Source organism: Ahaetulla prasina, chromosome 3 (genome assembly GCF_028640845.1).
Source record: "Ahaetulla prasina isolate Xishuangbanna chromosome 3, ASM2864084v1, whole genome shotgun sequence".
In the NCBI taxonomy this organism is placed as follows: domain Eukaryota; kingdom Metazoa; phylum Chordata; class Lepidosauria; order Squamata; family Colubridae; genus Ahaetulla; species Ahaetulla prasina.
Genome location: NC_080541.1, coordinates 161428786 through 161443129, shown reverse-complemented (window position 1 = coordinate 161443129; position 14344 = coordinate 161428786). Strand labels below are relative to the sequence as shown.

Genomic DNA, 14344 nt, shown 5'->3' with positions numbered 1-14344 from the left:
AGTTTCCTTTCAAACCTGCAGTAAAACTCATTCAGGTCATCTGCCAGTTGTTGATTACCTTCAGCCTGGGAAGGAGGTTTGCCATAGCCGGTGATATTTTTAAGAGTTTTCCACATGTTTGCTGGTTCATTTGCTGAAAATTGATTCTTTAGCTTTTCAGAGTAGCTTCTTTTGCTGCTCTTATCTCCCTTGTTAGTGCATTTCTGGCCTGATTGTACAGCATTTTATCACCTTTTCTGTAGGCTTCCTCTTTGGAATGTCGTAGCTGCTTAAGTTTAGGTGTAAACCAAGGTTTGTTATTACTGTGTATTCGCAAGTTCCTTGTAGGTACATAGGTCTTCACAGAAGCTGACATATGATGTTACAGTATCTGTGAGTTCATCCAGGTCTGCAGAGGTATCTTTAAAAATATTCCAATCAGTGCAGTCAAAACATGCCTGTAGCTTTAATTCTGATTCCTCCGTCCAGGTTTTCACTGATTTAATTATTGGTTTTATGGCTTTAAGTCTTTGCCTGTAAGCAGGTACAAGGTGAATCATGCAATGATCAGAGTGTCCTACAGCTGCACGTGGTAAAGACCGATAGGCATCTTTTAGTGTTGTGTAGCAGTGGTCTAGAGTATTCTTGCCTCTGGTGGGACAATTGACATGCTGAAAGTATTTTGGTAGTTCTTTCCTTAAGTTTGCCTTGTTTAGATCTCCCAAAACAATGGCCAGTGAATCAGGGTGTTTGGCTTCAGCCTCCATGATTTGGTCAGCTAGAGTTCGTAATGCCTCGTTTACACAGGCTTGTGGTGGGACATAAACAGCAATTAGAAGAAATGAGGAAAATTCACGAGGCGAATAGTAAGGTTTGCAGTTGATAATTAGAGTCTCTAAATTGTTGTCACAGAATTTGTAAATTATGTTAAAATCTTGACACCAGGTTGAATTAATATATAGGCATAAGCCTCCTCCTTTCTTTTTACCAGATGTTTCTGGATTATTAGGAATCTGGAGGCTAAAACATGAAGAATGGTTGCAGGATTTGGGTGTGTCTTGTCTAGTGAAAAGAAGGACTAGGAGTGACATGATAGCAGTGATCCAATATTTGAGGGGCTACTACAAGGAAGAGAGCGTCAACCTATTTTTCAAAGCACCAGAAGGCAGGATAAGTAGCAGTGGATGGAAACTAATGAAGAGGAGAACCACCCTAGAACTAAGGAGAAATTTCTTGACAGTGAGAATAATTAACCAGTGGAACAGCTTGCCTTCAGAAGTTATGGGTACTCCATCACTGGAGGTTTTAAAGAAGAGATTGGACCACCATTAATTCCAGAATGGTATAGGGTCTCCTGTTTCTGCAAGGGATTTGACTAGAAGACCTCCAAGGTACCTTCCAACTCTATTATTCTGTTAATTCTATTACTCCACTGCAGGTTGGTTAATGTTTAAATGAAGTTTTTTTTTAAATATATAATTCTTTCCCAGTTTAGTCCCAAAGGTGCTTTTTTTTCCAAAAGGCAACTGGACTTTTTTGGGATTTTTTGTTTATTTTGTTTTCTAGTTCCTGAAGAACTGAAGGAGCTTCTTGGATGAGAAGCGAAAGGTTTTCAAAGGAAAACAAATCTAAGAAAGTTCAGTTGCCTTTTGAAAAAAGCACCCTTGGGACAATCATGACCTGTATGATTGAGACTCCATAGATTTTCCCAGTTTAGAAAAATTCTATTAATACAGAATTCAGAGTAAATTTAAATTTTCAAACTGAACAGCAGGATTTTGAGATTTAACCATATGTGGACCACTGAATGTCAGGAAATAAACGCATGAAATCTGACTCTGATGCCATTTTGTAGTTGCTGGAAGAAATGAGTCGGGTTGTTAATCATTCACCCAAGCAGTCAGAAGGAGATGGAGCTGATGTCCCAGCAATATGGTGTACTTTCCATGGGGCTCTATGGAAGTTTGCCAAATTCCTCCTGCTAGCAGCTAGTGGGTCTCTTGGGACTTAAGCCACCCTGAAGGGGTGGTGAAGAAGATAGGGCACTCTGTAGATCACAAGGAGACTGCAAATTTCTTGTTCGATCCGGACGAAAGCTCTCAAACTGGCAGGAAGAAAAAGGCGGCCATTGCGTGCCTTACTGAGGCTGTGATAGCCCGACCGGAGAAGAATGAATGAAGATTGAGGAGGAACAGTGGCTGAACTGGGTGAGAATTTTCCAACTTCTGTTGAGGAATTTGCCCCTTTAAAAATTGGCTTGAGTGATAGGGGGACTGTAAAAAGTGGGGGTGGATTTGTTTACTTTCCACCCCTGAGAATAGTGGTGAATATGCACAAAAACTGCAATAGAACCAGACAAGAAAGTGGACTATTTGAGAGAAATAAGTTTTAAAAGAGGAAAATTGGACTGAGTATCTTAGTGATAATATTAATTGGATTTTATTGAACTACCATGTTTCTCCAAAAAGAAGGTCGGGTCTTATTTTCTTTTGACACCCCCCCCCCCCCCCCGAAAAAATAGCTAGGCCTTCTTTTTGGAGGGTTCTAATTATTGACTCACCTTATGGCGGTAACACTGACAGCCCGACCCAGCAGGAATCTGCTGCTGGCCCACTTCTTCTGTGGCCACTTGCCGCCACTTGCATGCATCGCCCCGGCCTCCGTTTTGCCTTCAGATGCTGGAAGGCATCTGCAGCCGATAACAGAGCTCCAGATCAATCCAGAGCTCTGTTATCAGCTGGAGATGCCTTCTGGAAAGCCCTCTGCAGCCGATAATAGAGCTCCAGATCAATCTAGAGCTGTGTTATCAATTGCATATGCCTTCCGGCAGGCATCTCAAAGCAAAATGGAGGCCAAGGTCATATGTACAAGTGGCCGCAGAAGAAGTGGCTGCCGAAGAAGGCGAGGCAGATGTTGGGGTGTGTGAAGCCTGGTAAGTAGGGCAGCTCCACACACCCCATCGTCACCCTAGCTTATTTTTTACCTGTGTGCCTCACCCCACCCCCTGCACCCCAGGGTGGGCAGGGTTTTAATTAGAGCTAATTTTGTGGGTGGTAATTTAATCACATGCGCTCAAAAACATGATGGGGCTTTTTTTCAAGATGGGTTGTCTTTTTGGAGAAACACTGTAACAACTTTTTTGGAATACTAAACTTGTACCCTGGAACTCCTAAAAGAAAAAGATTTGGGTTATGTTAAATGAAGTTAAAGGAGAGGAATAGAAGAGAAATAGAGCAACAGTGACACCTACTGGCTGAAAAAACTCTTAGAGTGAAAGTAAAAGAAAAGAAAGTAAGCTAAACAATTGACCTTGGGCAGTTTATTGAAAGAACATTGTTACAAGATTCAGATAAACTGTCTGTACCTAGGAACTGTTTATAGAGGGAACTGCAGAGAAAGAGAGTGGAAACAGTCTGAGTTTTAAACATTATAGCTCTCCAAATGGATATGGATTTTATAAATTGAGCAACTGAAACTGGAAAATAGCAATTTTGGGGTTTGGCGGGCCTTTGTGAATTACAATTTATCAAGAAGAAAACAACTTTTTTGAAGAGAACTTTGGACTTGGATATTTTGGCTTTATGAAATATAACAGCTAAAAGGGTGAAGTGATCTGAGGTCTGAAAATAAGAACTGGGAATAAGAAAGGAAATTGTTGGACTGTTTCAGGTGTATTTTTTAAATTGGGTATTATGGAGTATTGTTTGATTTATTATTGATTGTTTGATTATTGATTGATTGTCTCTGTTAAATAATCATTACTTAAAATATTTTATTATTTAAAATAACTAAAATGACAAGCAATACAAATTTAAATAAAATTAGGGGGGGAAATGCATCTGCGCCGCCACCACCACCAGCAGCAGCAGCAGCATCAAGTCCAGTGAGCCAATGCTCTATAGATAGTATGTTACAAAATGAACAATTGAACACCTTTCAGACGGAAATGAAAATGATGTTTCAACTATTACAAGAAGCCATGGCTAAGAACCATGATGATCAGGCAGATAGGATGCAAAAGATGGAACAAAAGATGGAGGATAAAACAGATAACATCCAGCAAATAATCACTAAAAATGAACAATGGATTCAGAAAATAGAAGAGAAGACAGTACAAACAGGTAAGAAAGTAGAAGAGATGGATTACAGATTGACTAAGGTGGATAATGAACCGGAGTGATCCATAATTATGCTGGAAATGAACAGAGCAGAATATTTCCTGAGATTTCAGAATATTGAGGAGGAAAAGGGGGAAGATCTCCCTGAAAAAATGGCAGAATTGTTGGCCGATGTGTTGGAGGAGAGCAAGCAGGAAGTCCTCTCTGAGATATATGAAATATTTAGAATACACACATATTTAGAATACACACGAGAAGGAACAAACTCCCCAGAGAGGTACATGTGAGATTTTCAAAGACGACAGTAAGAGCAGAAATAGAGAGGAAGAGGTGCCCCATTGAAATATAAAGGTAGTGTAATAGCAGTCTTGAAGCAAATACCCAGAAGAGTAAGAGATACAAGGAAACGGTATCAATTCTTGACAAGACAACTAATAAAGCATGATGTAAACTTTAGATAGCTGATACCTGAGGGAATATTGGTGACTTGGATGGAAAAAAAGACATAGATTAGATAAAGCAGAACAATTCTACTACCAGCATTTTGCAGCACAAGAGTAAAAAGAGATAAACGAGGAAATAGATGGCAAAAAACGAGGAATAGAGGGGAAGAAACTGAAATAGAACAAAAAGAGAGAAGAGAACAAGAAGGAACAAGACCGAAAGAACAGAGGGAAATAAGATCAATTAGAACAACAAAACCTATCTATAAATAAACAATGGAAGTGTTGTGTCTTGCCCGCCCTCAGAGCAGCCGGGGCCTTCTTACCTGCTCCCGAACACTGAGGAATGTATGCCTCCCGGCCCCAGTCCTGGCCCCATGCCCAGACAAACTGCAGAAGAAGGAGCATCTCCCTGCCCCAGCCCTGACTCCATGCCCAGGCAAACGGAGCAGTAGACCCCTCCCCCTCCTCCACAGCAGGTGAGCCTGAGGAGGGTTTACTCCCAACAACAGCTGATTGGAGTGACCCTCGCATCAGAAGATTGGAGAGGCGGAGGCAACAGAAGGAAGGGAGGGGCAGGCCTTAATGAGTGCTGAGTCATGGAGCCACACCCCATGGCCTATATAAAGGATCTACTTTCTGGCAGTCTCTGAGTCAGGCAAAAGTCGAACTTATCTTGCTGAAGTCACTTACTGGTCTCCTGCCTCCTCTGAGGACTTTGCTAGGACTTTGGGCAGAGCTGCAGAGGCAAGCCTGATTCGGATTTCCCTGACCCAGCCGTCAGCGGAGGAGTGGGACACGACAGGAAGAAGAAACAAAACTACTACCCTGTTTCCCCCAAAATAAGACAACCCCTAATAATAAGCCCAATCGAGCTTTTGAGTGCATAGCAATAAGTCCAAGCACTTATTTCAGGGTTCAAAAAAATATAAGACAGGCATTTATTTTCAGAGAAACATGGTATAAATGGATTGAACTCACAAAAAAAGGATTTTTGATTAATTAGAAATATTAAAATTAGATTTGTTTTGTCTTCAAAAAAGAAAATTGAGATGGAATTGAATCAAGTAATACTGCATGATAAGAAATTTATACAAACTATGGGAAAAGACTTTTTTTTTTTAAGAGAGCAGAAAAGAAGAGACTTCCTTGCAAACTATGGGATATTGCTAAAGCGTATACTCGGGGATTAGTCATAATCTACATGGGGAAAAAAAACAAGAAGAAACAACAAAATAAGAAGATGTTAGAAGAAGAACATAAAAGATTAGAATCAGAACTACAGAAAGAAGCCAAAAAAAGAAATTGAAAAATTGAATAGACCTAATAAAATACAAAATGAATCTATTGGAAAAAGATGAACTGGAACAAAAAATCAAAAGTGTAAAACAAAACTTTTTTTAAAAATGCGAATAAACTAGGTAATGGTTGGCATATAAACTGAAAAAAGAGGGGGAGGGAATTGATACATCGACTAATAGATCAGAATGAGGGTAAAAAAATAATAATACAAGAGTATTATGGGAAACTGTATGATCAGGAGAAAATTCCTGAAAATAGAATACAACAATATTTGGAACAATCTGAACTTAAAGTACCTGAAACAGTTAAAACCATGTTGAATGAACAAATAACTATGATGGAATTGACAGAAGCAATTAAGAGACAAAAGAATAATAAAACGCCAGGGCCTGATGGGCTACCGGCAGAATTTTATAATAGGATAGGATTGGATAGGGTAGGATAGGATAGGGTAGAATTGGCCGAGGTGGGGAGTGTTGCTGTGAACGGGTTGGTTGGCTGTGTGGTTGCATCTTGATTGGTAAATGGAGTGGGTGTTTGCAGATTGGTCAAGATGGAGAGTGTTACTGTGAGCGGGTTGGTTGGCTGTGTGGTTGCATCTTGATTGGTAGATGGAGTGGGTGTTTGCAGATTGGTTGGCTGTTTCGTAGCATCCTGTGTGGGTGCACCAGCCTGAAGATGATGAGTGAGACCTCATCGAAACGTCGGCAAGATACTCTCAACCTTACACGGGAAAAGACCCGAATATGCCAAGACCTACATATATACAGTGGAGCAAAAAAGTATTTAGTCAGCCACCAGTTGTGCAAGTTCTCCCACTGAAAAAGATGAGAGAGGCCTGTAATTGTTATCATAGGTATACCTCAACTAGGAGAGACTTTGGTGGAAAATTATGGAGACTTTGGTGGAAAATTATGGTGGAAAATAAGTATTTGGTCAATATCAAAAGTTCATCTCAATACTTTGTTATATATCCTTTGTTGGCAATGACAGAGGTCAAACATTTTCTGTATGTCTTCACAAGGTTTTCACACACTGTTGCTGGTATGTTGGCCCATTCCTCCATGCAGATCTCCTCTAGAGCAGTGATGTTTTGGGGCTGTCGCTGGGCAACACGGACTTTCAACTCCCTCCAAAGGTTTTCTATGAGGTTGAGATCTGGTGACTGGCTAGGCCACTCCAGGACCTTGAAATGCTTCTTACGAAGCCACTCCTTCATTGCCCGGGTGGTGTGTTTAGGATCATTGTCATGCTGAAAGACCCAGTCACGTTTCATCTTCAGTGCCCTTGCTGATGGAAGGAGGTTTGCACTCAAAATCTCACGATACATGGCCCCATTCATTCTTTCCTTTACACGGATCAGTCGTCCTGGTCCCTTTGCAGAGAAACAGCCCCACAGCATGACGTTGCCACTCCCATGCTTCACAGTAGGTATGGTGTTCTTTGGATGCAACTCAGCATTCTCTCCTCCAAACACGATGAATTGAGTTTCTACCAAACAGTTCTACTTTGGTTTCATCTGACCATAGGACATTCTCCCAATCCTCTTCTGCATCATCCAAATGCTCTCTAGCAAACTTCAGACAGGCCCGGACATGTACTGGCTTAAGCAGGGGGACACGTCTGGCACTGCAGGATCTGAGTCCCTGGCGGTGTAGTGTGTTACTGATGGTAGCCTTTGTTACGTTGGTCCCAGCTCTCTGCAGGTCATTCACTAGGTCCTCCCGTGTGGTTCTGGGATATTTGCTCACCGTTCTTGTGATCATTTTGACTCCACGGGGTGAGATCTTGCATGGAGCCCCAGATCGAGGGAGATTATCAGTGGTCTTGTATGTCTTCCATTTTCTAATTATTCCTCCCACAGTAGATTTCTTCACACCAAGCTGCTTGCCTATTGCAGATTCAGTCTTCCCAGCCTGGTGCAGGTCTACAATTTTGTTTCTGGTGTCCTTTGACAGCTCTTTGGTCTTCACCATAGTGGAGTTTGGAGTGTGACTGTTTGAGGTTGTGGACAGGTGTCTTTTATACTGATAACAAGTTCAAACAGATACCATTAATACAGGTAATGAGTGGAGAACAGAGGAGCCTCTTAAAGTAGAGGTTACAGGTCTGTGAGAGCCAGAAATCTTGCTTGTTTGTAGGTGACCAAATACTTCTTTTCCACCATAATTTGCAAATAAATTCGTTACAAATCAGACAATGTGATTTTCTGGATGTGTTTTCTCATGTTGTCTCTCCTAGTTGAGGTATACCTATGATGACAATTACAGGCCTCTCTCATCTTTTTCAGTGGGAGAACTTGCACAACTGGTGGCTGACTAAATACTTTTTTGCCCCACTGTATGTGTGTGTATATATGTGTGTGTGTGTGTGTGTGTGTGTATAACAATGAAAATTGGAATTGTTCTAATGCTGCAAATAAAAAAAAAGTATTTCTACTTACATAAAGGGCTTTTCAACTGCAGCTAGAACTTTGGCTACTACAAAGCATAACTGTATAAATACTATAAATAACCTCCCAAGATTATAAAGATTTGGAATCTTGTTTGTGCATAATGTCTTCATTATCCTCCCAATCTGGAAATTTGAATGTTCTAAGAAAAAGTAACATTTTGTGAGCATAGGCACTAGAATGCTTATAATTAGTTATGTCTCTCCTATATATTATTTTTCTATAGAAAATAAAAGTCCTTAGGATTTACACCAGAATTTTGTATCCATATATATGTGGGTAAAATTAAAATATTATCCTCATCTAAAACAGGCTTCTGAGATTGTCCACCACAAAACTACACTTGCAACATTTCTTCTGCGATACCCCATGATATTTCCTTCATTTAGCCCATGTGAGACATACTTAAGTGATCTTGAGCTATGTTGTTCTGGCACTGTCCAGGAAAAATGTGTAAAATCCATTAGTTTCACAACCTGTTATCTTAAACGGAAGTTAAATGCCTTGCAGTGAATCAACTTGCAGTGAATAGAGGCAATAAAGATAGGATAGTGATTGACAAGGGAGAAAGCAAATGTCATGTCCAATTGTCCATATAATTTTCTGCTAGATCATGGTGGAGTGCATAGCACTGTAGTGGAAAAAAGCCTGTGTAGAATTACTATATGAATGAAGGCAAATATATGTGTCCCAGGATAATGTTGCAGGATCCAATCTGGATCAGTCACCGGGCCAGAGGTTTGTCTTCTGAACCTTCAGACTTGTGATGGTACCCATCTTCAGGGAACTTTTTTCTAGAATGAAATTCCCTGAAGATAGGCTCCAGCACGAGTCTGAAAAGCTTGGAAGACAAAAGCTCTGGTCCCAGTGACCGACCCAGATTACATCTTGCAGAATTACTATCGTCATTCTATGATTTCTTCAAATACTGTATTATCTTGCCTTAATTGTTAAACTATTCTTGATTTTTGCAGTCATGTAGTAATACTATACTTAAATCTATGGGATGATCAATTTTGTGATTATTAATTAAATTCTAGGAGGGTCTGCAACATCAGATGACCATGAATTTGACCCAACAGCAGACATGCTGGTACATGATTTTGATGATGAACGAACACTAGAAGAGGAAGAAATGATGGAAGGTGAAACAAACTTCAGTTCTGAAATAGAAGATCTTACAAGGGTAAATATTTTTTTTAAAAAAACTGCAAATATTATATGTATTCTTCTTGCAATTGCCTGAAAGCACATAGACATTTTTCAAAATTTCAGTGAAATAGTGACTTCAGAATTCTAACTCTATATTACATTTTTTCCACATTGCCCCACTTATGGTATAATCTGTTTATATTTAGTAATAGGTTGTATCATGACTGTGCTTATGCATTATTATGTTAATGTTCCTGAAATGAATATTATTCAAGTAAAAATAGAATTATGTAAGTATTATATATCTGAAATATCCCTGCAGTTATTTTAAATGGCACACTTTGAAAAATAATGGAAACAAAAATTTTATATTTCAGTAGGACATATAAAATATTATACAGCCATTGTAGCATGTTTTCCATACTCCTAACGCTTAGTTTTTCATAGATATTAAACATTATGGAAACTTTAGTCATCTCTTTCTAATATTGCATAAAGTTTATACAAGCTTTATTTAGTATAAAGTATTTTCATCTAAGCTATTGATAAAGGTATTTTAGGTGTATTTATTTTCTAGAACCACAGTTGGACACAAAAATTCCAATTTTAGGAATATAAACTTTTAGACCAAAATGCAAGATTACTTCTTAAAGTAAATATGAAAGTAAAAAGAAAAAAATGATAATCATAAAACAGTAAATGCTAGCATGCTTATGATTAAATTGTATCCTAAGCAGTTCCTGGGACTGTTAGGATGAAAAGCAAGTAAACAATTATTTACCCATTGTGGATTATAAAAATCAAGCTGCAATTAAAATTTTCTCTGTTTAAGCAAGCAAAAATGTTCTTTAGTAAGTGGAATATGACGTCAAAAAGAAATTGACAGTGCTTACATTAACGTTGAAGATACTGTCTGCTGCCTAAGTTTTTTTAAAAGTCAGCTTACATGGAAAAAAGTTTCCTCTGAAAACAGTATAGCTTATTTTAGACTTGTTTTTTATGTAAAGATGAAAGTAGTTTTATTGTTGACTAATGGTATTAGCAGATATGGGATTAGAATTACATTGATGGTTATGAATTCTTGGTATATGCACCTTTTGGAAAATATACAATATTTTAGTTATATTACACTGAAGTGAAAAATATTTAGGTTGTTTTCAGGGCAATGATTTCTGAGATAATTACTTTGTCTTCTTGAAATCAAAGAAATAGTGATGTGAACATGCCTGGAGAATAGAAGTGAGTGTGAGATTATGAGAACATTGCAAGTTCCATGTCAGTGTTCCTAATCATTTATGTAGCAAGTGTCACATGAAAATGTGTGTCCCATCAAACTGGTGCAGCTTCTTAATGGAACAATGAGCCTCCACTCTAGTCAGATGTTAGTTGCTTATAAAATAGCAGTGAAGGTCAGAAGTATTGACTTTCAGTGAAAGCCTAGTATAGATAAAGTGCTAATACATATTAAAAATATTGCACATATTCAGTTCTATGGCTTGTTTGATCAATATTGAAAATTGCTCAGGGGGATGTATTACAGCCAGTTACATCAAATTTTTGTATGATTGGATGACATATATTTAGCTTGCATATTATTTTATTGAATACAGATAACAGATTACTAGTTGGTGAAATCATCATCTAAAAGGTGTTTTTAAAAATCATTGAGCCATATCTGTTAGAATTTTAGACACTTGGAATTCACGAGACTTGGAAAATGCAGTTATATTTTGAATTATCTTTATTTCATTTATTCAATTTTTATTACTTTATAGCTAACTCAAGATTGTGAATATACATGTTATCCCGTCTTCTGTTTTCTCCAAAACAGCAGTCCTGTGAAGTGGGTTGGGTTGGGTTGAGAGACAATGACTGACCCAAAGTCACCCAGCTGGTTTTCATGCCTAAGGCGGGACTAGAACTCAGTCTCCTGGTTTCTTGCCAGATGCCTTAATTGTTACACCAAACTGACTTTTCTTTTTGTTTTATTCATTTGCTTTATTCCAGTTGCTCTTCTTTAATATTTTATTTTTTTATCTCTTCAGTCGTGTGTGTGCATATGTGTGTTGTGTATAATACCCATGCAAATATTTATATATAATCTATATACATAGTATATGTATGTACATGTGTATTATGTGTACAACACATTAACAATTGCTGGCCTACATAAATATTTTTCAAGATGAAAAATTACCTATTAGAATGAGTACGTTCTTATAGTACATTTCTGACACTATAGAACAATTTTGGCACTAATTATTTGGCACTAATCAGCCATGTAATTAATGTATAAAAAAGAGATAAACCTAGCTTTCTGCAAAACACTTATAACTGTAGATGTAAATTTATATGTACACATTTGTTATTCCATTCAAAAGACATTTTCATTTGTGATAATTTGACATCTGTTGCCATGCCTAGCATTAACTTGTTCTAAATCAATATAACTTAATCAAATCGCTTGTAGCTTTTTCTTCCTTGTTACTATTATCAAATTGAATAGTGTGTGTATGTGTGTGCACGCACATGTGCCTGTGTGTGTTTTACTGTTTCCTGTTCACACAGAGTAGAAATTGCTCCATCCTGCTTTTTCTATCCCTGATTGTTGTGTGGCTATCCTATCAGACTGCATCAGTATCCCACCCTGCCTTCTGCTATTAACAAGCACATATACACTTGAAGTGTGTCACTATAGACATATAAAGTTCAACATATGCTCAGCAAGGAGCAATTGTTGCCATGTTGATTAGTCATCCCATAATGGTTTATAATTGGTTAAATTCTCATGTCCTTTTTTAATTCTTTTTAGGAAGGTGATATGCCAATTCATGAGCTTCTTAGCCTTTATGGTTATGATGGTTCTGTACCACTACCAGAAGAGGAAGAAGAGGAGGAGGAGGAGGAGGAGGGTGAGGGTGAAGATAATGATAACAACAGTGGGTGCAGTGGAGAAAATAAAGTGAGTTAGATTTATTAATTTAAAAACTTGGTTTGTGTTTTATGTACATGTGCCTTTGGTAAGCAAGAATTTAACTATTTGAAATCTGCAATATGTAGAGAAGCTTTTGTAGATAAAAGAATGTAAACCTGGTACGTAGTTTTGATTTTCAGATTTAATCTGGTGTGCAGATTGGAAGGCAAGCTGGGATTGACTGCTTCTGTAGGATTATTTTGAAGAAGCACAGTGTTATTATAGCTATGAACATGTTAGTGTCTTCTCTGTTTTTTGTTTAAGCAATTCTGGAGAGTTGAGATAAGGTGAATTTTGAGGGCTTTATGAGATTGAATCTGGACTATGAAGAAAATCGGAGCTTGTTGTTCCATTCACTTAGTTAACAGTTGAATAGGAAAGAACTTATATTTGTTTATTTAAAGGGGATTGTTCATGGTTATAATTATTAATGACTATTAGTGACTTTCCAGTTCAGCCTCTGTCATTATCATTACTTGTAAATAAAATAAATGAGCAAGCTTGCAAACTCAAGGCCTCTGCCCACTTTAATTTCAAATACAGTCTGAAATCCAAGAAATAAGTAACTAACTTCATAGAAAATTGGAGTAGTGCTATTGAGATTGCTCATCATACTTTTAATCTTAGAGTAGAGGTTTTGGGTTATCATGTTAGAAAGGCTCATCTTTTCACCCTCTTATCTAGGAGTATTTATTGTTCACTTCTGACCTGCAAATATATGGCATATTTTATAACTATTGTAGTGTATTACAATAAAGGAAATGTTAATTAATTTTAGAGTAGTACCAGAAATGTTGCCATGTTGCATGATTAATCAAAAGAATAATACGAAACAGTCCAGAGCACAAAAGACACTGCAAGAAATCTAAGAGGCACCAATAAATAATAGAAAACTTACATCGAATGAAGTACTATTGTAATGTATTACTGTAAGTTTTGGCGGGAGTTTTAGGCGGGAAATATCTCGTTCCTGATTGGTTGCAGCCTCAGGCTGAAGTGTATATAAGGAGAGGTTTTTCTCCAGAGCTTTGCTGGGTCACACTATATTAAAGAGCTGTTGTCACTAACCTGGTCTCCTGCCTCGTCAATACCCGAACTTAACATTGGCGACGAAGGTGGGATCTTGAGGCAGAGCACCAGAACAGAGCTGAACTCACTACGAGAATCAAACCCAGCAAGGTGATAGCGATTGCAGCGATGACCGGCTACACGCCACCCACTCCGTTTGACCCTGCCCAGGAAACATGGGGAATATACATGACCCGTTTCGAAAGTTTCCTGGAGGCAAACGAGTTACAGGGAGTCTCCGACAACCGCAAACGGGCTTACTTCATAAGCCACTGTGGGTCCGCAGTCATCGCCGTCGCAGAAGCCCTGGCGGAGCCAACACCGCTACACTCCGTGTCGTGGCAGACCCTTCAGACCCTCCTGAAGAATCACTTCGCACCGGCCCCGTCCAAATACGTTCGACGGTACGAGGTTGGGGAGCGCAGGCAACAAGAAGGCGAGTCTATCAGCGACTACATGGCAGCCCTGAGACAAGCCTCCAAGCATTGCGAGTACCGCGATCTGGACGAAGAGCTGCTGGAACAACTTATACGGGGGGTCAGGGACATCCGTTTGAGGAGACGGTTGCTAGCCAAGAGCAACCTGACATTGGCAAACGCCTGGACGAACCCAGAGCCCATGAGATGCCCAACCATGCAGCAGACACCTTGCAAAAGCGACTCACGCCGATGGCGGGCGCAAAGCCGAGCACAGTCCACCACGAAGAAACCTATCGTGAGTCAACCAGCGAAGAGGAGGAAGAAGTCCACTACACGGAAAATCGACAAGGAAGACCCGGAGGAATGCGGAAGTTGCGGGCGACATCAGCGCCAAAGATGTAAGTTCAGGGCGCCATTTGCGGCGGTGTGAAAGGAAG

The 14344-nt window shown here is 39.0% G+C and overlaps 1 protein-coding gene across 3 annotated transcripts in view; it reads left to right on the top strand.

Annotated features, from left to right (window-relative positions):
• The window catches only part of MIER1 (MIER1 transcriptional regulator), a 74680-nt gene that overhangs the window by 26788 nt on the left and 33548 nt on the right, over nt 1-14344 (top strand). For 2 of the 3 annotated variants that reach the window (XM_058178956.1, XM_058178957.1), the window contains 2 exons: nt 9335-9480; nt 12259-12408. In XM_058178956.1, the coding sequence (XP_058034939.1) occupies nt 9335-9480; nt 12259-12408 (296 nt within the window). The remainder of the gene's footprint in view (nt 1-9334; nt 9481-12258; nt 12409-14344) is intronic. The other variant, XM_058178958.1, reaches the window with a different exon arrangement.